The 26,242-nt window shown below is 41.2% G+C and overlaps 1 protein-coding gene across 1 annotated transcript in view; it reads left to right on the top strand.

Moving 5' to 3' along the window:
- Window positions 1–26,242, top strand: part of LOC308101322 (calcium uniporter protein, mitochondrial-like) — a gene marked incomplete at its 3' end in the record, with an annotated part of 54,944 nt that overhangs the window by 5,516 nt on the left and 23,186 nt on the right. Inside the window, exons 3-10 of the mRNA XM_080450747.1 lie at window positions 3,558–3,728; window positions 4,386–4,490; window positions 18,573–18,727; window positions 19,439–19,545; window positions 22,070–22,163; window positions 22,758–22,877; window positions 23,320–23,377; window positions 26,018–26,172. Of these exons, the coding sequence (XP_080306873.1) occupies window positions 3,558–3,728; window positions 4,386–4,490; window positions 18,573–18,727; window positions 19,439–19,545; window positions 22,070–22,163; window positions 22,758–22,877; window positions 23,320–23,377; window positions 26,018–26,172 (965 nt within the window). The remainder of the gene's footprint in view (window positions 1–3,557; window positions 3,729–4,385; window positions 4,491–18,572; window positions 18,728–19,438; window positions 19,546–22,069; window positions 22,164–22,757; window positions 22,878–23,319; window positions 23,378–26,017; window positions 26,173–26,242) is intronic.

The raw sequence follows: 26,242 nt of genomic DNA, 5'->3' as shown, positions 1-26,242 counted from the left end.
ATCCTTAATGCTACAGTATGTCCTGTTATATTTACTGGTGACATAAGCAATTCTCATGACATCACAATAAAAAACAGATAATGTATGGTGCATTCTTGCTTGCATTATTTTAAATGTCCTTGGTCAGGACCAGGATAGAGCAGAGTGATGAGAATGTTGACAATGCATCTTCCCTAATGTTACACAGTTGTCTCAGTAGTTATATTATATTATAAGTTGTGAAACAGAACTGGGTTATGACATGTGGCTATATCCATAAATCCTCATCTGGAGTCTTGTTAACTGAAAGTTGTTGATCCTGTACTGTGAATACCACTCGCTCTTAACTTTAAAATATTACTGATGTACTGTATTGTGAAAGAAGAATTATAATGAATACACTGTATTCAAAAAATTACTCATAGTACCCCCTGAATAGAAGCGTGCAGCATTTACATTAGTACCCTCCATCTTCTTGGGACCCTGGGTTTCACCCTCCTTATGGGTCCCATTTCACACCCCGTTCAAGACAGTCAACACAAAAGGCTGCTCCAGTATCTACGACTGGAGAGACAACAATACATTTAAACAAACACTGCTGTTCATAGAAGGCCACGGTCGTTATCACCTAGACATACTCATTTGCATGTTTATTGCATGTTATTACATGTTAGTCAGGCAAAGAGCTTTGGTTCTCACCAGACAGATAGATCAGCAAACTGCTGCTATTCATTTACAATTTTAAATACTTTTGAAACATTGACAAGGGAACTTTATTTATACAGCACCTTTCATACACCAAGGCAACTCAAAGTGCTTTGCAGAATAAAAACATTGAACCAGAGCTGAAAGTCCAAATCCACTCTGTCTCCTTCCATATCACACTTCAATTCTCCTAATAATAATTATTCAATAGAAGGCATTAACAACACTACATTACTAAACTGAACCTGCCTGTAATGAACACACAAGGGAGGGAAACGTGGTCACCTTTGTACCTCTGGTTTGGTACATATGGTGCCACAGACCATTGTAGGAAATCACCCACAGCTAAATGTTATCTAAATTAAATCTGTAATCTACCAAGATACACACAGACTTGTCCTCTTCATCATGTGTTTGCAGGGTTGACATGGTTGTGTTCTTTTATTGTGTGTTTTCTTATGATACTTTGTTTGCCTGTCCACTCTGTTGTCAACATTGATGAACAGTTTGTTTCCCATTCAGTTCAGTTTATTAGCAGTTTATTAGCAATACCGGCATGATGCTGATGACAGAATAAAAGAGTAAATAAATACAGGAACACTACAACAATCAGTTGTTATAGAACACACGATAGAGAAGTGTCATATAGTTATTCAATGAGACTAAACAAATCACCATAGAACTACAAGTAGAATTATTGCTGCTTCCACAACATGTCTCATTAAATATATATTTATACAGCACCTTTCATACACCAAGGCAACTCAAAGTGCTTTGCAGAATAAAAACAAATACAACCAGAGTGCAACAGTGCACTTTAAAAAGAGATAGAGGATAAAATAGATACAATTAAAATTCTACAAATACTAATACAATACTAAAGATAAAGGAGCATATATAACAAATAACCTTTAATACAATAAATAAGAACAGCACAGCTCATTTAAAGCCCAGGCAAGAACTGGCTGTTCCTAGCCATCATTGGGCAGAGTAAGCAATGTTAAATACATATGTTTTTAACTTAGACTTTAACGGCTAGGGTTGGGGCTTGTCTAATGTAACCTGGAATATTATTCTAGGTTTGTGGTACATGGTAGTGAAATGCTGCTTCACCTTGTTGTTTTGCTGCCATTTGTCCCCAAAAGTGTTACACCAAGTAATTGTAAAATCCTAAACAGAATGCTATTTGTTTCAAAAAGCTTTATACCAAGCTAAACTATTTCTAATAGCAAATGAAAACATTTGTGGTTTGGTCAGCTAGGTTTTCCAAGTTGCAATGTGACAGCACTGTTAACATATTTCTGTACTCTCATTAATTGTACATACATTTCTTAGTTTTTGATTTGACACTTATTTTGGCAATGTAAACGTAATGTTTTCGCATGCCAATAAAGTGCCTTGGAGTTGAGTGGAGGTCAGACCACCAGGAGTTTACAAACAAGTAGTGTTAATTTAATAAAGGACCCTCAAATAAACATAGCCTCTGGTTGCAGACCTCCAAGCGATTCTTTTCACTTTTTGGTTTTCATTTGTAGATTGGCTATATTCTGTTTTTTTGGAACATTTGTAAATCTTGTAGAGTCTACAAGATCAACAATGTTCCAAAATACAGAAAAAAAGCCAATCTACAAATAGTCTAGGTCAGCTATTTTCAAAACATTGTAATATTTTTTTGTCTGACAGTAATGGCATGCCTTAAATAGGAATGGCAGGTTTAAAGTGGTTTAACTTGCACACACTAATCAAATGAATTTAATTTGAATAGACTTTTTTTAATATATTGTAATTATATAACAGCTATTTACAACCAACTGATGACTGTAAAACTACTGTACATCAGTGGGACACATACTGTAAGCCATTGTTACCAGCTAGGTTGCATTTTTGTCGTAACAGGTTTACTGCTTAGCACTTTATGAAATGTCAACATGGACTTCATTCTTCAATCTTTTCTCAGCCGGCAGTCAGTTTAGACTAGAGTGGCACTGTTTCATTCAAACTAAACTAGGTACAGTATCTGTGCATATGCACAAGCACGTGTAGGGCTAGTGAGCCAAGTTTCCGAACCTTCATCTTTTGAATTGGACAGAGGTCAGAATACCACGTAAATCTGGGCTTCCCCAGTTAATTCAGCGTTACAACCACAACCATGTTGCTGACAAAACTGACACGTTTCATCTGAAGAAAAGTCACAAGTAGCTGCTTTGTCAACACCTTTTGACAAATAAATTAGGCAATCATGCAGATTCACATAATCTAACCATCTTTCCTTTGACTACTTGTGTCCTTCTATGAACTTGTATTTGGCCGTGGACCACCATCTGAAAACATTTTGTGCCAGGGACCCCCATACAAGATTTGGGTTGTTGAAATGTTGCAAAAATCTTTCGATTATTTTCAAGATGTTTTGAAAGCAAGATCTACAAGCTCACAACGCGTCGCATTGTGAGCTTGTAGATGGGCTATTTTCAAATAGCCAATGTATCGTATATAGGGGTTAAAGTGGTTAGACTGATTTTAGACTCGTTAAACTAGTGAAAATAGACGATCTAAAAGCTCACAGCTCGTCGCGACGCGATGTGAGCATGTAGATCTGCTATTTTCACTAGTTTTAAAAAGTGTTTTATTTATTTATGGAATGTTTCCATTTATTAACTGATGAAAGTCTTTTGAAAATGTTTTCTATTTGATGGAAATTTTTGATTTAGTTTTTTTAATCTTCTGAACAAAAAGAAAACTATTTATTAAATGTAAAAAAAATAAATAGGGATATTTACTCGCGACCCACAAAAATGGTTCCGCGACCCACACATGGGTCCCAACCCACTGTTTGGGAAACAGTGACTTAATCTCTCTGTCTGTCTGTCTGCCAGATCTGTCCGTGTGCTACCGCTATGGACGTCCCGTCCTGTCTGTCCCTCTGCCGTCCAGAGGAGAGGTGTGTCAGTTCTCCATCAGACCCATGCTGATGACGGCAGGATGTTTCATACGAGACATACAGACTGAAGATCCTGGAGCCGATACCGTTGCGCTGCTCAACGCAGGTACGCTTCGCACACAATCACGCACTCACTCAAAAACCATACAATTCATACAGGGGTTGACACTAACGGTTGCCCGACTGCCTGTGGCAAGTAAATAAAACATTCGGGCAAGTGGAGTTTGCTTTCAGGTTGCCCGACGGGCAAGTGAATTCCATCTTTATTAAATATTATTGGCTATTTAAGAAGAACAATGCTACCTTTTTGGGTTAGGGTTAGGGTTAGGGTTGCCACTCGGCAGTTAAAGATTGGATTTCACATGAAAACTTTACCTATCATTTTATTATGGAAAATATATTTTTCGGGCAAGTGGGCATGACCTTTGGGCATGTAGAACATAACCTGTACTTGCCCGACGGGCAAGTGCCTCTGAGACCTTAATGTCAACCCCTGTCATACATTGGCTCCTCCACACACAGCGGCCAGGCAAGGAGGCCTACCGCAGTATCAAGGGCAAGACCACCAGGTTAATGAACAGCACTGATATCATTTGTGCACCTTAATGTCTATATCATAACCAGTAGATACCAATAAAGATGATTCTGATTCACCTCTCTCTCTCTCTCTATCTCTCTCTCTCTCTCTCTCTCTCTCTCTCTCTCTCTCTCTCTCTCTCTCTCTCTCTCTCTCTCTCTCTCTCTCTCTCTCTCTCTCTCTCAGATGGTAATCGAGTATCTTCCACTACTTTAATGGACACAGTGTTGGATTCAAATTTCCAGTTGGTCATCAACAACACCAGCTACAACGTGCACGTTCCTGGACGAGGTACATTCACTTGCCACTGACCTTCGTCAACCTTCACCGACCTATAGGCACTCGGGTGGCATAGCGGTTGGCATAGCCGGTTAAGTACCTGCCCACCGCCGCGGAGTCTGGGAGTTCGAATCCACCGCGTTGCATTTGGCTTTGACGAACACAATTGGACCGTGTTTACTTATCTTTTCAACTAGTCACAGAATAGACATCGCGACCCCCCGTTCGCTTGTTATAGGCCGTTGAAAATAGCTTGTCTCGCCAAAAATGCATAGTAAAGCACAGGAGGCGAGATACAGTCGTTTTCCCAAATACGTTAACCAGGAAGTGAATGGAGGAGTAAATCTTGCGATCACGTGATCTCCTAGATCTCTGTGTGACTGAGCCTGAAATGGTGGCTCATAGGTTGGGGAAGAGCGCCATCTAGTGGAAAACCACTGAAAACACACAACTCGTCATACTCGTCATTGGCAATGTGGACCTCATAATATGGGGTTGTGGTATAAAAAAGTTTGAGAACCCCTGGGTTGAGAGATGCATCATTCGTGTGTGGTTTGTCTCCATGTTCCATCAGAGTCTCATGAACATGTGACCAATCTGGACGACATGAAGGCAGTGGTCCAGATGTTGCACGCCGCTCTCCACATGCCTCAACACCAGCTCACCACACACACACAGCTGCTGCAACAGCTGGATGACCTCACGCAGAAACTGGCTCCCATGGAGAAGGTATCAAAACACACTTCATGCGTACACACATGCATGCACGTAGGCCTGTGACAATTATTACATAAACGCCTAATCGCATAAATATTTAAGATAATCGCAATTAGTTTTGCATAATCGTCAGCATGTACAAATTAATCTGTTGTTTTTTTTTTTGAAAATAGCAGATCTATAAGCTCACGACGCAAGTAGGGCGTTAATTTACAAAATAATATGGAGATAGGAGGTTACTGCCTGACAGCAACGATATCTGACTCTATGAAATCTTTGTTTACAAAGCTTTGTTTAAAAAGTATCTATATGTTCCAATGTGCAATGCCAAAAACACAATTAAAATCATTAATCGCAATTATTTGTGTGACACTTAATCGTCAAGCAAAATGTCATTATGATTGTGACAGCCCAACTGTGTGTGTGTGTGTGTGTGTGTGTGTGTGTGTGTGTGTGTGTGTGTGTGTGTGTGTGTGTGTGTGTGTGTGTGTGTGTGTGTGTGTGTGTGTGTGTGTGTGTGTGTGTGTGTGTGTGTGTGTGTGTGTGTGTGTGTGTGTGTGTGTGTGTGTGTGTGTGTGTGTGTGTGTGTGTGTGTGTGTGTGTGTCAGGACCGTGCCCGGCTGATGTCAGAGGCGGGCTCTAAGGCGTCCATGCTGGGGTGGGCGGGCCTAGCTTACCTGTCTCTACAAGGAGGATTTCTGGCTTACCTCACCTGGTACTACACACACACACACACACACACACACACACACACACACACACACACACACGCTGCGAGCTTGTACATCTGCTATTTTCTTTATTATAAATCTTCTTTTCTGGGGCTCCAACCTTTTCAGTTGGGGGGGGGGGGTCCACGGCCAAATACATATACTGTATATCATCCACTGTCCTGCATTCAAAAATAGCAGACCGACAAGCTCAAGCTTATATATCTAGTATTTTTTATACTTTTGTGTGATGCTGAAGTGTGATCGAGTAGGGCGTTAATTTACCAAAAAACACAAAAAGTGTTAACATATGGAGATAACAGGTTTCTGCCCGACAGCGAAGATACCTGCTATATTGGCTAATTTAGGAGATTTTTTACGATAATGACATGGCCAAAATAGGGACACCATTTGTGTAATTTGATGTACAATTAATGGTGCTATCAGCGCCTTTGTGAATGAACACTGATGATGGTACTGTGTGTGCTGTAGTGTATTGTATAATCCACTGTTTCCCAAACACAGGAACCCTTTTTGGGTCACCGACCCATTAGACTGAGAGAACGAGCCCAATCGATGGTCTTTAAGGGCGGATCCAAACTCAGCCGCACGGATTCGTGCGGGGCTTCCTATTGCTTCACCAATCTATGTCCCCGCCTCCCCTCCCCTCCCCCCCCGGCCTGTGCACGGAGCACGCTGACGTCACCAAATTTAGAGCGACACCCCTCTGCACTCTGATTGGTTAGGAGATAACAAGGTCCTAAGACCATCGTTCCTGCATGGCTCCCCCAGGCTTTTTTTCTTTTGTAACAAAAAAAAATGCATGCGTTTCCGAGGCTACCGACCCATTTATATGGGTCGCGAGTCAAGATTTTCTTATTATTAATACTTTTTTTTTATTATTAAAACGGCGGGTGGGAACAAAAATCTCCGGATACGGATATTTCCATATCCGGGTGTGCTACAATGAAATGTGTCACTGCGAGGGAGGCCTAAAATGAAATGTGAACCTGCGAAAATAAAAAATAAAAAATACCACTTCGCATAGAACTACGCGACTGGCACGCTGCGCAATTATTTAGGTTCGCATAGAACCATGATTGGCTCGCAATGTGTTAAATAGGGCTTATGTGATAAATGTATTTGTGTGTGTGTTTAGGTATGTGTTTGCGTGGGACGTGATGGAGCCAGTCACATACTTCCTCACCTACTCCTCCAGCATGATGTTCTTTGCTTACTACATCCTGACTAAACAGGTACACACTCTCTCTCTGTGTGTGTGTGTGTGTGTGTGTGTGTGTGTGTGTGTGTGTGTGTGTGTGTGTGTGTGTGTGTGTGTGTGTGTGTGTGTGTGTGTGTGTGTGTGTGTGTGTGTGTGTGTGTGTGTGTGTGTGTGTGTGTGTGTGTGTGTGTGTGTGGCTAATATGTAAATATATCTACATGGCTCAAAAAATTTAAATCTCTGTGTGTGTGTGTGTGTGTAGGACTTTGTACTGCCTGACATCAAAGACAGGCAGTCCCTGCATATCTTCTATCAGAAGGCCAAAGTAGACCGATTCAACTTGGAAAAGTACAACCAACTGAAAGACCAACTGGCTGCGGTAATCACACACACTTTTTCCCACTTTGATACCATACTTCTGATGTCTCTAGAAGTATGATTCCTGCTAAAAGAACGTGTGTCTCGTAACAACTAAAATAAACAAACACGCTCTCTCTCTGTGTGTGTTTGGTTTGATTAGATTTTGGTAAAAAATTAATAAAAGTGATCATAACGAAAAAACATCACATGGATGCACCTGGGACATATCATCAGTGTTGTGGCCTGGGGTCATAGAGTGTTTCGGGTCTCGCAACATACACCCTCGCCCAGGTGACCCAGCCGGGGTTGATCAAGCCCCGACTTACGTCCCAGGTAGCTACCCCCGGTCAGTCCTCTTAGGGCAAGACAGTGCCACTCAATCCGCTTGTCCGGAACTACTCTGCCGGGACTGGTGGAGAAGAGAGGCTCTGGCACGTGGAGGGGCTAGGCTCTGTGGATGGCCTCCTGGCCGGGCTCCTTCTCCGTCTCACCAGGTCCAGGACCTGAGCGTTTCACAATATAATTTAAACCCAGGATAAACACGTAATGAAACACTTGTTTCCAATGTGCATGGATTTAAGTTCTCAGTCGCCACAACTGATTTCATTCATTTGGATTCCATAGAAGCCAGCATGTTTTCTATGGAAGCATGTTGTGCAGCGAAAACAGCCAATCTACAAGCTCTCAATGCATCGCTTGTAAATAGGCTGTTTTCGGTTATTATTCTAAGCATTTGTAGTGGTAACTCACAATATGTTCAGACACATTTTCCATAAAATCCTAATAGTCTCAGATGTTTCATACGTTTGTATAAAAACAAGGTTAAAGTCTGTGACTTCTTCACCTTATTGGCAGTGTGTAGAACAGCAGGAACAATATTTCTAAAACATAATGTTGCATATTGTGTTGATTGTTTAGGAATCAGTGCTAGTGTGTGTGTGTGTGTGTGTGTGTGTGTGGGGGGGGGGGGTTCATACTGTTTCAGAAATCGCACAGTAGGACTACAAATACAAACATTTTCAGTCAAGACATTTTATTTTGCTTTAATCCGTGTCTGTCTGTCTGTCTGTCTGTCTGTGTGTGTGTGTGTGTGTGTGTGTGTGTGTGTGTCTGTGTGTGTAGGTGGAGAATGACCTGAAAAGACTCCAAAAGCCAATCCGGCTACAGCTACCACTGGACCAGATACAATCTACAACCTAACTCTCTCTATCTCTCTCTCACACACACAAGTTTACACAGACACACGCATATGCAAAGATTACACTGCTCAAGTACAAGTTGAATTGACTTTAATTTGCAGACACACTGCAGTCAGTCACTGAGTCTCAACAGATTCCTTTATAGACAACTGTTACATAGATTACTCTTTATAGATACTATACTCTGTATAGATAACGGTTTATTTTTGACGTTTCTTTATAGGTTACTTTATGGATGTCTGTTTCTTTATCAACGACTGTTACTTTATAAAATACTGTTTCTTTATAGCAGTGGTTCTCAACAATATTTCATCATATTTATCTGTGGAACCAAGTCACACAAAATGTACTGCCTCAACTCCTACATTCCAAGTGCTTGGGGGTCCCCAGTTCAAATATGATTATTTTGGGGGTCCCTAGTTCAAATATGATTCTTTTGGGGGTCCCTAGTTCAAATATGATTCTTTTGGGGGTCCCTAGTTCAAATATGATTATTTTGGGGGTCCCTAGTTCAAATATGATTCTTATGGGGGTCCCCAGTTCAAATATGATTCTTTTGGGGGGTCGTGGACTGAAAAGGTTGAGAACCACTGCTTTATAGGTTACTTTATGGGTGGGTGTTTCTTTGTAGATTACTGTAACTGTTTTAACTGTGTGATTTGTTTTGTACTTTTGTACATTCTGAAGTCAATATCAACATGAAATGTAATGATGCCAACATATATATTTGTCTGGAACAGCTTTTTCTGTGGCTGATTCTCTCCCCATGATCACCAGGGAAGACGTCAACACATAGCTGTAAAGCAATAGCATATGAGATATACTGGAAATCCTCTTTTTTTAAAACACCCAATAAATACCACTTCCTGTAACTCTTATGTTTTGTTTTCACCGACAAAAGTCACTTCCTCTTGTGTGATCTGCGTTCTGGATTCCTGCTGCTGGTCTGAAAACGTGAAAATGGCTTTGAAAATCAAGTACCAGTCAAGAGGAGGTGGTTTCCGCCCGACAGCGACGAAATGCAGAGACAGTGTAGAGCCTCTGTAAACTATGATCACAGGTAAACGGTAAAACAAGACTGTGTGTGTGTGTGTCGGTCATTGGATGTGAACTTCGTCCAGACAGTCCTGACTCTGTACCCGACGAAATGAGGCTTAATTACTGTATTGTTGATAGATGGATAGACAGACAGACAGGCAGACAGACAGATTACTGTTTCTCACCAAGCAAGAAACAATAGAAATCTTGGAGAAAATGGGACTATTTGATCATTGTGAGTACAATGGAATAAAATAGATGTAGTACCTTCAGTTTAATTGTAACACGTTGCCTTAGCAACCTTGCTGCCCGAGGCCAGTTGGACCTGGTCATAGATGTCACACTCGTAACCCCGGCATCGCACACTCACACAGCTCTGTGGGAACAGGCCCACCACCGGTTTCAGGTCCACCACCGGTTTCAGGTCCTGATAGACAACAGATGTAGCTGATAACGCCCCACCCCACACACACACACACACACACACACACAAAAAGCTCTGTCAGCAGATTGTAACAGGTGTGCGTGCGTGTGAGTGTCTCTTTGTTATCTTCTCCACATGCTACATTGGCTGCTGCCATGTTCCATAACTTGTCTCACACAACACCTCCTCTGCAGGAGAGGAGTGGGGAGGAAAGGAGGAGAGGATTAAAGTATGACTAATGTTAATAATAAAACAATGATAACATAATGATAAATAGAATCCATTTATTGTATGTCCCACCATTGAGCTATAATTAAGGGACATGTGAGCAGAGGATATGTTGCAATTTGACCGTCATGCAATACCCCATGTCAACCAGTAGGTGTCCTACCAGAACAGGTTTTGATTGATTGAATACTTTATTAGCAGTTTGCAGAAAAAAGCACAGGAAACTAAGTACAGTTCAATATAAGGTCAGCTAAGGGGATTTAAAACCCAAGAAAGCCTATGGCTTGTTTCCATTGGGGTACTTTGTACTCAATTCATAGATGCATTTAATGACAGACAGATGACAGATTTGTATAGGATTTCCTCTGTAGTCAGTAAGAATACCTTGAGGATTCTTACAGGGGCCCTCATCCAAGGTCATTTCGACTATGCATGCTCCTCATGGTACCACAACACCACTAAGGCCTTAAAAATAAGGCTCCAGACATCCTAAAAAAAACTAGTAAGGTTACTTCTTGGCCTTAAACATACATCTCATCTAACCCCTGCTCATTTTGCTAAGGTCGGATGGCTCAGGGTTGAGGACAGAGTACAGCAACTTGCAATGGGCCTGGTCTACAAGATACACCACAACATTCTGATACCCATATACTGTATATTTGTACATGTATTTCAAAAACGTAAATGAAGGGGTTGAACTCGTTCTCCTGCTATGCAACAAAAATGTGTGGAATGCCCTACCAAAAGTAGTAAAGGAGCGTAAAACCCTACACTTTCAAAACTGCCCTAAACAAATACCTTTCAGGAGGCTGCAATTCGAAACTGGCCCATGTCAAAGTAATAACCTAGCCCCTCCTCAAACTGTTTACTGTACATATTTTTTGTTATTTTTCTTATTTTTCTTACTTTTAAAATGTTCATATGATGTTCTGCATAGTAGTATATCTGGCTGTGTTTTAATGTCTCCATGAATTGAGAATGTGGGGATCTCATTTTAAACAAGCCATCGCAGCTTTTATGAGTGATCCATTTTGGCTGACCTTGTATTGTAAACTGTACTTCCATGTACTTTTTCTCTGCAATCTTCTAAATAAAGTATTCAATCAATCAATGCACACTACTATGCAAAACATCATAAAATAGTTTAAAAATAGGCTTGGACTTTTACAGAGGCCAGTTTCGAATTGCAACCACTTGCACTTAGTAGACTTTTAGGGCAGTTCTGAAGGAGAGTAGGGTTTTACACTCTTTCATGGCTTAGGGCATTCCACATTTTTGTGGCATAGCAGGAGAACGAATGCAAACCCTTGTTTTTCCCAAATCTGGGTTGGATATGGTCAGTGGAGCTTCCTTTGGTGTTGTGTTTGTGGACTTCATTGACGTTTTTCTAAGTACGTTGACAGGTACATGGGTGTCTTATCGTTGTGGTGTATCTTGCAGACCAGGCCCAAAGTTGCTGTACTCAGCCCTAAGCCATCTGACCCGCAAAATGAGCAGGGGTTAGATGAGTTGTAGATGCCAAGAAGTAGCCTAGCCAGTTTGTTTTGGGATGTCTGAAGCCTTGTTTTTAAGGCCAGAAAGACTCCTCCAGACAGTCTCATCTGCTGTCAGCACGTCAACATGGACGCATGATTAACTTTTTCTGGACATATACATCTGAGCTGATCTGATCACATTCCAATCCGTGTTTAAAACTCAAAAACATCTAATCATGAGTTTGTTGGGGAGACTTTCCAAACTGGGCTTGGGTTGTTTCCGTGTCCGCCCGATTGTTCCCAGACAGACTGTTGGGACTGGAGCGATATACTGGTCGGTGAGTTGTTCTAACATTAGTCGTTACTGGTGGATTACATTTAGTCCTTAACTATTGCATTTAGCGTTGGTTTACAGTGTAAACTTTAGATTGCAGTTGTTAGTTACACACACATTAGTGGAGTTTGTTCCAATAAACCTCTTAGTGTTTCAGTGACAAACTTCTATAGCCTTGGATCAAGACTATCATGATGTATTTGTATCAATTTTGACATTTGTATATCTATGATCGTCTTGAGCTGCAACCCCCTATTGTCACTGGACATCCGCCCGTAAAGTCTGTATTCCTCCAAACATGTACAAATGCAACATATAAGGTGCTTACCCAGTAGCCACGGATGTTAACTAGCGCTGTGGTTTTTTTTTTGCACTGTATTAGTCCGTATTTTCAATAGATATGTGTTTTAATCCTGTCACATCCTACACCATTTCCCCCCCTTGTTTACTTCCTGTTTACATTGAGTGTAATTCCGGGTTTCACCGGATGCGCCCCGTCACTACCACCAAATTGAGGGAACTTCCGACAGAATCCGACACAGGCGGGATTAAACAAGACCAGGAGACCTGGTTCTAGTCAGGCCAGGGATATTTAAAAAATCTTGGAATAAATTCCTTACCAAAAAAAATCTTCACCAATGTGTTTGTAAAGGTGTCTATAGTAACACATCTCACAAAGACTGAAATGCAGTTTCCCTAGGAGAATTTGTGACAGCCGCTGAAAGTTGGGGTACCCACCATAACCTTATGCAGGGAAAAAAATCTAAATTTAATTCTGTTTTAAGTAGCATGTGAGGGGTCAAACTAAGGTGTTTTTATGATTCCGAATCCATTGCAAGCATTTGTTTTGCACCAAAACCACTCCTTGGGCTAAAAACGGCCATAGCCATCCTTTTCCAGGTATACTTTTTGTGTAAAAAGCCCATTGAGATTGGGACGTTTTTGTCTTTGTGAGATGTGTTACTAGACAATTTTACAAACACATTGGTGAAGATTTTTTTTGGTAAGGAATTTATTCCAAGATTGTATTTTTTTTCTGCTAATATCCCCTGACTATTCTGCCAGACCCAGAAGTTCCCTACTAGGAACACATTCCTAGTAGGCAACACACCTACAAACCACTTTATAAGTAATGGTCAATAATGAACCAAACTAGGCACCACAATTACAACAAGTACAGATCCTGTACAGTTACACGGCATATGTTTAAACCAGTTGAATGAAAGGTAATTCAATGTTTGTTAGTGTCCCCATTCACTGCTGGTTCAAATGATATCAAGTCCAGACCTGCTCTGTTGTCCCTGTGGTTGAATTCTGTGTGTGTGCGTGCGTCTATTTTCTAAAGGAATATAGGGAGGGATGGACTCAGGAGTGAGTAATGTATGTTTTGTAATAATAATCAAAATCTACAAAGTTACTAAAGTTGTCAATTAGCCGTAGTGGAGTAAAACTATAATATTTGCCTCTGAGATGTAGTGGAGTAGAATTAAAAGTACTGAAAATTGGAAATACTCCAGTAAAGTAAAAATACCTCAACATTGTACTATAGTACTTGAGTAAATGTACTTAGTTACTTTACACCACTGCTCTCTACCAGTCTCTCTCTCCCTCTCTATCTTTGTTTGTTCAGACATTCATCCAGTTCCACAGCCACACCCATTTAATGAGTGGTGTGTCACACACACACACACACACACACACACACACACACACACACACACACACACACACACACACACACACACACACACACACACACACACACACACACACACACACACACACACACACACACACACACACTTAAAACTTTCTAATTTCCATCCAGTGCAACCTGAACCTTGCTGAGCACACTTGTACATACATACATATATACATACATACATACATACATACATACATACATACATACATACATACATACATACATACAGTGGTGTAAAGTAACTATATATATATATATATATATATATATATATATATATATATATATGAGTAACATTTCTATGTGTTGTCTGTCACTCTAGTCTTGTCCAGTCAGCGTGTGTCTTCTGTCCAGATACAGCACAGAGCTTCCAAAAACAGGTAACAGACACACACACACACACACACACACACACACACACACACAGACTTGTCCTGTCATCTTGTGTTTTGACATGCTTTTGTTGTTATCCATTGGGTTTTGTTGTGATACTTTGGTTGAGTGTCCACTCTGTTGTTAATCTCTCAAGAACAGATTCAGAGCTGCGCTTGAATCTGTCGGTAGCCACGTTGAGAACCTATGCACAGTAGCTACAAGTGGGAGGGCCTTTAGATCAGGAAGCAGGCTGCACTTTACCCAATCAAATGTAGTGGCCGGGATTTACTTCTGGGCGCTCATTTCCCACTGGAAACAAACCGAAACTCATTTAACAATAGCGTCCTCGAAGGCGACAAAACCACAGAAAGTAACATTTTAACTTGCTCTTTCATCATAGAAACAAGTGGGCTTATAACCAAAACAATTCATGTTCTTTGGGAGAAATGGTGTTAGTGTACCGTGGAGAAATATTGTTAGTGGGAATGAAAAAATAGGCGCACCAGTGAGCATAGCTCCTCCGTACAGCTCCGTCCAGAGTCAAATGCAAAAGTGAAAAACGATGGGTTTCCAGATTGCTCTGTTGTCAACATTGATGAACAGTTTCCCATTCAGTTCAGTTCTTATTATTAGCAACCTGTACATACATACAAACTAGTGAAAATAGCCAATTTAAAAGCTCACAGCGCGTCGCAATGCGACTCGATGTGAGCTTGTACATTTGCTTTTTACACTAGTTTTTAAACGTTTTGTATTTATTTATTCATGGAAAGTCTTAGATGTCATATTAGATTAGATTTCATTTTCCTTAAAGGAACTACACCACCATGAATTTTAACGTGTCCTTCTTTTTTGTGTGTTTTTGGTCTCCCCTACCTCTCTTCTATCCCCAAAAATACCCCAGTTTGAGCACTTTCAGGCTTTCACAGCGTATCTGGGGTTTTATGTAAATTGGTCTCAAAACAGGCTAACTGATTTGCTCCCGTCCGTGACTTCACATGCGATAACTACTTTGTATAATCCCTCCCGTTCTTCAGTTCCGATTTTTTTTTCTTTAACTTTTTCCACACAGAACCAGCCAGGAGATAACATGCATACAAACTGTCTCAATAGCGCCACGTGCCAAATAAGGACAATGTGGTATTGCAGGTGAAAGTGCTTTATAAGCCAGAGAGACATTTGAGGGACATAAACAATATGATATTAAATATATATATATTTTTTTAAATGCATGGTGTAGATCCTAAGTCTTTTGAAAAATGTTTTCTATTTGATGGAAAATTGAGACCTTCTGAACAAAAAAACAACTATTTTTTAAATACTGTTTGGGAAACAGTAACTTAATGTGTCTGCCTGTCTGTCTGTCTGTCTGTCTGTCTGTCTGTCTGTCTGTCTGTCAGATCTATCCGTGTGCTACCGTTATGGACGTCCCGTCCTGTCTGTCCCTCTTCCGTCCAGAAGAGAGTTGTGTCAGTTCTTCATCAAACCCCTGCTGATGACGGCAGGATGTTTCATACGAGACATCCAGACAGAAGATCCTGGAGCCGATACCGTTGCGCTGCTCAACGCAGGTACGCTTCGCACACATGCACGCACGCACACACACAATCACACACGCACTCACTCACTAAAAAATCATACAATTCATACTGGCTCCTCACACAGCTGCCAGGCGAGGAGACCTACCGCAGTATCAAGGGCAAGACCACAAGGTTTATGAACAGCTTCCACCCGGCTACCACATATTAACTCATTCAGTGCCAAAAATATTTCTGGCTATATCACCCCTGTGCCAAGGCCAAAAATACATTGTAAAAAAAAAAGTGCTTAGGAGCCGAGATACAGCCTTTTTCAGTAAGAAGTTAAACAAGAAGTGAATGGAGCAGCAAATCTTCAAATCATCATATCTTGGGTTCTGAACATAGACTGTAAAAAGAATGGACAATGGGAATGTGACATCACCCATTGGTTTCCACAGCCGATTGTTGAGGAACGTGCAATCCGCCATCTTTAATATATACAGTTGGGCACGGCGGAACTCAAACGCTATTGCTTGAGACCAGACATGTGACCAGGGAACCGGAAAACAACCCACAAAGAATGCTATTGGTTGGGTAGCTTGTCAATCAAGAGCGGGGCGGGGAATGAATGCTATTGGTTGTGTAGGTCGTCAATCAAATCATCCCGCCCCTCCTGGAGCATAGCCTACTTTATCGTCAATTGTAGAATAAATGGGACCATAGTTTAGCAAAACGCATATCATGATGATTGAAAGGAGACTTTAAACTAGTGACTGGAAGCATATAGTATTTATGACAATTTTTATTAAGGTAAGAAAATCTAGTCTAAAGTTTGTCCAAAAACCCATCCGCTTACAATGAGAGAATATTCTTTCTGACACCTGCAGCCACCTACTGGCCATTTATATGAACTGTCTCTTCCTTATCGGCCTCATTGTAAATATCCAAGCCTTGGCCCTTGGTTCTGAACCTTTTTTTTTTTTTTTTAAGAAATCTAAAAAGATTCTACATTTTTTTTGTTTTTTAATTTTTTCGATATTCGAATAAGGAGATAACAATTTCCAAAGATTTGCTGCTCCATTCACTTCAATGTTAAAATTCCAACGGACAAACAATTCACATTGTTTTTTGGTTTAAAACTACTGTTTTTTTAGCTATTTTCAAACATCGAACAACACATGACCTCGTTGACATTTGTGAAACCACACCTGAATCTCCTCAGTGATTAGCAACCATCAGGGGATCAATCATACTGGAGGAAAAAATTCTGTGGCTACCTGAACAGGTAACACAATCGTTAAAAACCCTGGCAGAGGCTACAGACTGCTCTAGAAAAATTCTGGCAGTCAATGTGTTAAACTGTTGAATGACCACCGCCTGTCATCAGGCTGGCCTTGGACTTTTATTCTGGAACCAGACAATTGCTGATACTCTGCACCTTTATCTAATGTAGGCTACAACGCACTGATATCATTCTTGCACCTTAATGTCTATATCATGATCAGTAGATACCAGCTGCTATGCACCTTATGTCCTCATGTACATACTGTACTGATGGATATGCCATGTATGAATATGTAGATACCTTTTAGTTTTTTGATTTCACCCACTGTTTTATTCCTGTAAACCTGTGATGTGACAATATAGATTATTCTGATTCTCTCTCTCTCTCTCTCTCTCTCTCTCTCTCTCGCTCTCTCTCTCAGATGGTAATCGAGTGTCTTTCACTACTTTAATGGACACAGTGTTGGATTCAGATTTCCAGTTGGTCATCAACAACACCAGCTACAACGTGCACGTTCCTGTTCGAGGTACATTCACTTGCCACTGACCTTCATCAACCTTCACCTATATAGGCACTCGGGTGGAGCAGTGGTAAAGTAGCTGCCCACCACCGCAGCGTTTTTGGGGTTCGAATCCACCGCGTTGCACCTGGCTTTGACGAGCATCTATATACGAACACAATTGGCCCGTATTCGGGGGAGGGAAGCTGGGTGGGGAGGGTGATATTTGTCATTGCACGTACTCCTATGGGCTGGGGTGGCACCTGTCAGTGGGGAGTGTTGGGCGGGAGGAATAGGATAGAGGCTCTACGTCCTCCCGGTGGGGGCTCCTCACTGGTAGGTGAGTCAGTAGGATAATACAGCAGTGACAACACACACATGTGTTTGGTGAGGAATTAATGGCATGATGACTAAATTGGGGGGGAAAAAGAGATAAAAACAACAACAAAAAACCTTCACCAACTTTTAATAATCCTCACCAACCTTTACTAATCAGTAAATACATCAGTGACCTTTAGTAACCTTCAGTAATAGCCTATGGTTGATCATCATTCGTGTGTGGTTCAGTGTACATTTTGACAGCAAACTTTCATTTAGTTTTAGTCGACTAAATATCATAAGATTTTAGTCGACTAAATCTAATGTTGATTTAGTCGATTAAACTTTATGTTTGCTGTCTTTGATGGCGTTATTTGCCTGATTTATCGACGCGTTGTGAGCTTGTAGATCGGCTATTTTCGGAGTGCATCACCCGCACACTACCAATCATAAAATGACTTGTCTTAGTTCTACTGGATCTCTTCTCCACTAGTCCCTCCCTAACATTTTCGTCTACTTTTTATTTGTAGACGAAATTGTCATTATATTTAGTCATAGCTTTTGTCGTCATAGCTTAGTTTTTATGTCGTTTTTATTCAGTTTTCATCAGTGAAAAAAGGTTGTCGACGAACAGTTTTAGTCAACGAAATGAACACTGGTGTGGTTTGTCTCCATGTTCCATCAGAGTCTCATGAACATGTGACCGGTCTGGACGACATGAAGGCAGTGGTCCAGATGTTGCACGCCGCTCTCCACATGCCTCAACACCAGCTCACCAGACACACACAGCTGCTGAAACAGCTGGATGACCTCACACAGAAACTGGCCCCCATGGAGAAGGTATCAAAACACACTTCATGTACACATGCACGCACGTAGGCCTGTGTGCACACGCACCTAATTGCTAATATTTAAGATAATCGCAATTATTTTTGCATAATCGTCAGAATAGTCTCCATTCGTATGTACAAATGAATCCGTTTAAAAATTGTTGAAAATAGCAGATCTATAAGCTTGCGACACGTGAGCTTGTAGATCTGCTATTTCCGCAGTTTTTTAAAAATCTTTAAAGCTTCGAGCTTGCGGATCTGATGCTTTTGTGTGACGCTGTAGAATGATCAAGTAGGGCGTTAATTTACGAAAAAAAACATGGCGATAGGAGGTTAGGCTACTGCCCGACAGCAACGATATCTGACTCTATGAAATCTTAGTTTACAAAGCCTAAAAATATAAAATGTAATTTGTATCTATATGTTCCAATGTTCAATGCCAAAAACACAATTAAAATCATTAATCGCAATTATTTGTGTGACACTTCATCGTCAAGCAAAATGTCATTATGATTGTGACAGCCCAACACAATTGTGTGTGTGTGTGTGTGTGTGTGTGTGTGTGTGTGTGTGTGTGTGTGTGTGTGTGTGTGTGTGTGTGTGTGTGTGTGTGTGCGTGCGTGCGTGCGTGCGTGCGTGCGTGCGTGCGTGCGTGCGTGCGTGCGTGCGTGCGTGCGTGCGTGCGTGCGTGTGTGTGTGTGCGTGTGTGTGTTTGTGTCAGGACCGTGCCCGGCTGATGTCAGAGGCAGGCTCTAAGGCGTCCATGCTGGGGTGGGCGGGCCTAGCTTACATGTCTCTACAAGGAGGATTACTGGCTTACATCACCTGGTACTACACACACACACACACACACACACACACACGCTGCGAGCTTGTACATCTGGTATTTTCTTTATTATAAATCTTCTCTTCTGGGGCTCCAACCTTTTCAGTTGGGGGGGGGGGGTCCACGGCCAAATACATATACTGTATATCATCCACTGTCCTGCATTCAAAAATAGCAGACCGACAAGCTCGAGCTTATAGATCTAGTATTTTTTATACTTTTGTGTGATGCTGAAGTGTGATCGAGTAGTTCGATTAATTTACCAAAAAACACAAAAAGTGTTAACATATGGAGATAAGAGGTTTCTGCCTGACAGCGACAACATCTGCTATATTGAGATTTTTGGCGATAATGACATCGCCAAAATAGGGACACCATTAGGGATGGGACGATATACGATATTATCGTATATCGCGATAAAAAACATCCACGATAACTGTATCGCAGGTACTGTAATTATCGCGAAAAAAAAAAAAAAAAAAAAGTTCGTTTTTGGTTGGTGTCCATTTGCTTTGCCAGGTTGCATATCCGGCCTAGAGAGAATCAAAGGAAACGGAAACAGCTGTGAGCATGCATATATATGTGTGTGGACTGCACCGGATACAGTTCCAAAGAAGGCGGGTGTAATGTAATAGGCAGCGTCGCAGCGAGTCAGTGCACTGCACTCGCCTCACTGTCCCTGTAGTCTACTAGCTTGTTGTGCTACGCACTAGTACGAAGGTGTCCGTAGCTGAGATAAGAGAATATACAGCAGTGCCGTTGAGAACGCGCGTTGTACCCTGCTTTATTGCCAATATGTTGAGCTGCTGATCTTTAGTAAACTAAGTCACGTTTATATCAAGTTGTTGTCTAATGTCTAGCCTGTAACCCAGACTGATTCGCTCCATTCGGCTGACTTTTTTTTCTTCTCACAACTTCACATCCACCGAACGGATTCCCCCGTGCTGGAAAGCCTGGTGATTCGAGGTTAGGATCCCAGGCTAGTTGTTGTCAAGCCTCATCCATATTACAGCGTGGAATTCAAGTTAACGCGAAAAATAAGCTGTTTGTGAATATGCTGAGTTGAACGACCGACCGTGTTGTGCAGCAAAAATTTGCCGACCTACAAACTCATGATCTGACGCGTTCGTGAGCTTGTAGATTGGCTCTTTTTGATGCGTCACACGGCGCGCAACAAAATATAAAGTCATTATTTTATAGCAGCTGCACGTCCCGTTCCGTTTTAACTTTACATTGTCAGATTGATATTTATATAGCCAGTGGTGACTGGTGGAGAAAGTACTCACATTTTTTACTTAAAAGTATCAATACTGCAATGTAGAAATACTGGTAAAAGTCTGGAAATAAAAATTTACTTGAATAAAAGTGCAAAAGTATTGGCATCAAATCTCTAAAAAAAAAAAAAGATTGAAAATAGCCGATCTACAAGCTCACATTGTGAGCTTGTAGATCGGCTATCTTCAAATGGCCAAAATGCATAGGGCTGCAGTGGTTCATGTAGGTTTTGTGATCTAAATCAGCAAAGTAATTAGTAACTAAAGTTGTCAAATCACTGTAGTGGAGGAAAAGTACAATATTTGCCTTCCCTTCCTATACAAACCCATTATAACTTCAAACTAAATTTTTAACATGCTATATTCATCAAAAACATCCGTCATTGGTTCTGGTGACTCACCCTGCCCTCCTAATACGCGAGGGGGGCGCGTTTTTTCGATAACCTTTTTCATTTATTTTAAATATTTTTTTGGAAAATGAAAAAAACTTAAATACAATAAAACAATTAAATAAGATACAGTACTTGAGTAAATGTACTTAGTACTTAATGTACTTTTACACCACTGTAGAGATATCATCTTTGATTACTTCTGAATGATAAAATAAATAACTTGTAATAAATAACTAAATTGTGAATGATTCTTGATAAGATTACTTATCTTTACATTGTCTTTCTCTACCTCCAGTATTGGATGTTTACAAATTGCCCTGAGTGACAACACAAGATAATAAATGTTCTTTAACAGAAATGACAGGTCAAGTGATTTCACTGTTTTTCTAGCATTTTAAGAATTTTATAAGCGACGCGCTAATATCGTGATAATATCGTATATCGTGATATTTTTGGCCACAACTATCGTGATATGAAATTTTCATATCGTCCCACCCCTAGACACCATATGTAATTTGATGCACAATTAATGGTGCTGTCAGCGCCTTTGTGAATGAACACTGATGATGGTACTGTGTGTGCTGCATTGTATAATCCACTGTTTTCCAAAGAAAAGAACCATGTTTGGGTCACAGACCCATTTATATGGGTCACGAGTAAAGTTTTTTTTATTATATATATATATTTTTTTTTAATAAAAAAAATATGAAAACTTTCAACCATTTTCCAAAATAATTTCAGTGAAAACAATCCATAAAAAATAAACTTGTGAAAATGGCTTATGTGATAAATTCATACTGTATTTGTGTGTGTCTGTGTGTGTGTGTGTGTGTGTGTTTGTGTGTCTTGTGTGTGTTTAGGTGGGTTTCGTGGGATAATTCTGAGCCCTTTTCATACTTCCTCACGTACTCCTCCAGCATGGTGTTCTTTGCTTACTACATCCTCACTAAACAGGTACACACTGGGGTGTCGGAAAAAAACGATTCGAATACGAATCGCGATTCTACTGTTGGACGATTCCGAATCGATTCTCTTTTTTTTTAAAATCGATTTTAGAAAAAAAGATCTTGGATCTACCTTTGTGTGTTTACATTATTATCAGTTGATAAAACCTTTACAATTATAAAAGCTACATACATGTACTAGCAGATTGGAGTAGATCCTGAAATCCTATGTTTTGAATCAAGAATCGTTTTGAATCGAGAATCGTTTTGAATCGAAAATCGTTTGAATCAGAAAAAATTGCTTTTGAATCGAAAAAAATCGATTTGGAATCGAGAATTGTTTGTTTGAAAAAAATCGATAAAAATCGGAATCGTGACCCCAAGAATCGGAATCGAATCCATTTGTGAGATAGCAGACGATTCACAGCCCTACTGACACTATATGTGTGTGTGTGTGTGTGTGTGTGTGTGTGTGTGTGTGTGTGTGTGTGTGTGTGTGTGCGTGCGTGCGTGCGTGCGTGCGAGCGTGCGTGCGTGCGTGCGTGCGTGCGTGCGTGCGTGCGTGCGTGCGTGCGTGCGTGCGTGTGTGTGTGTGCGTGTGTAGGACACACTGCCTGGCATCAGAGACAGGCAGTTGCTGCATATCTTCTATCAGAAGGGCGAAGTACGGACGGACAGATTCAACATCGACAAGTACAACCAACTGAAAGACCAACTGGCTGCGGTAAAAACACGTGTGTGTGTGTGTGTGTGTGTGTGTGTGTGTGTGTGTGTGTGTGTGTGTGTGTGTGTGTGTGTGTGTGTGTGTGTGTGTGTGCGCGGGGTGTGTGGTGTGTGTGGGGGGTGGGGGTCTTTTTCTTACTGTTTCACAAATCGCAGTTTAGGACTATATACAAATACAAACATTTTCAGTCATGAAATTTAATTTTGGTTCAATCCATGAATGTGTCCTGTGTGTGTGTGTGTGTGTGTGTGTGTGTGTGTGCGCGTGCGTGTGTGCGTGTGTGTGTGTGTGTGTGTGTGTGTGTGTGTGTGTGTGTGTGTGTGTGTGTGTGTGTGTGTGTGTGTGTGTGTGTGTGTGTGTGTGTGTGTGTGTGTGTGTGCGTGCGTGCGTGTGTTTGCGTGCGTGCGTGCGTGCGTGCGTGCGTGCTTGCATGCATGTGTAGGTGGAGAATGACCTTAAAAGACTCCAAAAGCCAATCCGGAGCCAAGCCAACCTTAAAGGTAACTCTCCACCAAACAAACTACTTCAGACGCTAAGCCAACCTTAAGGTAAAGGTGACTCTCCATTAAACAGACTACTTCAGACTACAACAGACTGGTAGTCGGATGACAAAAGTTGGCATTTAGTTCAGCACAAACTGTTGGCCTATGTGCCCATTGTTGTGCCCAGTGTTGCCAGGTCTGCTTATTATAAGCGACTTTGGGCTTGTTTCTCTGTAAAGTTGCTTGTAAATAGGGATGTTCCCAGCGTTTTTTTTCACTGACGTGCGGTGGTGTAAAGTAACTAAGTACATTTATTCAAGTACTGTACTTACGTACAGTGTTGAGGTACTTTTACTTTACTGGAGTATTTCCAATTGTCTATTATTTTACTTCTACTCCACCTCATCTCAGAGGCAAATATTGTAGTAGATTGTATGACGTTCTGCATAGTAGTGTATATCTGTCTGTTTTCTTAAATGTCATCATGATTTGAGTGCGTGGGGATCTCATTTTAAATAAGCCGTTGTGCTTTTATGGGCGATCCATAAAAACTGTGAACTGTACTTCCATGTACTTTTTCCATGTCATTCTAACTAAAGTACCTCAATCAATTAATCAATCCAATAATAAGTGGTTGTTGTGAAGATTTATGAACCTAACTCAGTTTAATTTCATCCATGGTCTCTTTCCTTTGCAGGAAGGGACATTGAGGGGGAAATGTGAAAGCTGAATTAATAATAAATAGCTTAAGTACAGACGTATTTGAGGTGACGGTACACCTTCCATAGGTCCCGGAGTGCAGGAAGCAGGTTCCAGAGCTCGGCTCTGGCTGGCTCCCGCATTAATTAAGCCCTGCCCTGGGCCGTAGCGTGGCGGTCCAGGCACCCTAGGCTGCAATGCCAGCCTGACAGCGTGTCACAGGTTTGCCTCCCGTTCCCGAGGACTTTTGCTGCGTGTCGCCCGCCCCATCTCTCTCCCCATTTCCTGTTAGCCTTCTTTCCATATCCCTCTCTAAAAAATAAAGGCATAAAAAGCCCCCAAAAAAATCTTTAAAAAAACAAACAAACAAACAAAAAACAGTCTGCCAGTGTTGCCAGGTCTGCTTATTTTAAGCGACTTTGGGCTTGTTTTCCTGTAAGTCGCTTGTACATATTCATAGTTGTGGGTTTCTTTTGTTTGGGCTTGTTTCTGAAGTGTAGTTGCTTATTTGGGCTTGCTTTCAAGATTATTTTTGAAAACAGCTGATATAATGGGACGGGCTCAATTTGTGAAACTGGACGCTTCTTTTTGGCTTGTTTCTAGACCTGGTCGCTTGTTTTCACTCACAGAATCTGGCAACACCAGAGATTCTGCATCTCGCACCAAAACACACATAGCATTTTTAGCACACATAGCACATAGCTCCTCCACAATTGTTTTAATTTGCTATTAGAAATAGATGTATACACATTTAATGCAAGGGTAGCTTGGTATAAAGCATACTGTAGGTGTGAAGGTGATCTGCAGGCGTTTTGCAGCCCGCGGAGAGGTCCAATGCGGCCCGCGACGTGATTTAAAAAAAAAGAGGCAATTCTTACTACCTTTTAATGGAAGAAAAGAACAAGATAAAAGGGGTAAAGTAGCTGCCCACCACCGCAGAGTTTTTGGGGTTCGAATCCACCGCGTTGCATCTGGCTTTGTCGAGCGTCTATCTATACGAACACAATTGGCCCGTGTTCGGGGGAGGAAGCCGTGCAGGGAGGGTGATAATTATCATTGCACGTACCTCTACAGGCTGGGGCGGCACCTGTTAGTGGGGAGTGTTGGGCGGGAGGAGTAGGATAGAGGCTCTACGTCCTCCCAGTGGGGGCTCCTCACTGGTAGGTGAGTCAGTAGGATACAACAGCAGCTGACAACACACACATGTGTTTGGTGAGGAATTAATTGGCATGATGACTAAATTGGGGGGGAAAAGAGCGGGAAAGAGGGGGAAAACAACGACAACAACAAAACACCTTCACCAACTTTTAATAATCCTCACCAACCTTTACTAACCATCAGTGACCTTTAGTAACCTTCAGTAATAGCCTAGGTTGATCATCATTCGTGTGTGGTTCAGTGTACATTTTGACAGCAAACTTTCATTTAGTTTTAGTCATAGTCTTTTGAATAAAATTGCATTTAGTTTTAGTCGTGTTTTAGTAATCTGAAATATTTTAGTCTAGTTTTAGTTGACTAAATATCATACCATTTTAGTCAACTAAATCTACAGTTGATTTAGTCGATTAAACTTTGTTTGCAGTCTTTGATGGCGTTATGATATGATGCCTGATTTATACCTAGCTGCATGCCGAAAATTGCTGATCTACGCGATGTGAGCTTGTAGATCAGCTATTTTCGGAGTGCAACACCCGCACGCTACCAAGCATAAAATGACTTGACTTAGTTCTACTGGATCTCTTCTCCACTGGTCCCTCCCTAACGTTTTCATCTACTTTTTATTTGTCGACGAAATTGTCATTATATTTAGTCATAGGTTCTGTCGTCAGAGGTAGTTTTTATTCAGTTTTTATTCAGTTTTCATCAGTGAAAAAAGGTTGTAGCCTAGACAAACATTTTTCATCATAGTTTTAGTCGACGAAATGAACACTGGTGTGGTTTGTCTCCATGTTCCATCAGAGTCTCATGAACATTTGACCAATCTGGACGACATGAAGGCAGTGGTCCAGATGTTACACGCCGCTCTCCACATGCCTCAACACCAGCTCACCACACACACACAGCTGCTAAAACAGCTGGATGACCTCACGCAGAAACTGGCCCCCATGGAGAAGGTATCAAAACACACTTCATCCGTACACACATGCATGCACGTAGGCCTGTGACAATTATTACATAAACGCC

Source organism: Gymnoscopelus braueri (genome assembly GCF_963280865.1).
Source record: "Gymnoscopelus braueri genome assembly, chromosome: 15".
NCBI lineage: Eukaryota > Metazoa > Chordata > Actinopteri > Myctophiformes > Myctophidae > Gymnoscopelus > Gymnoscopelus braueri.
The sequence above is the reverse complement of the archived record's forward strand: the minus strand, read 5'-3'. Positions and strand labels throughout refer to the sequence as shown.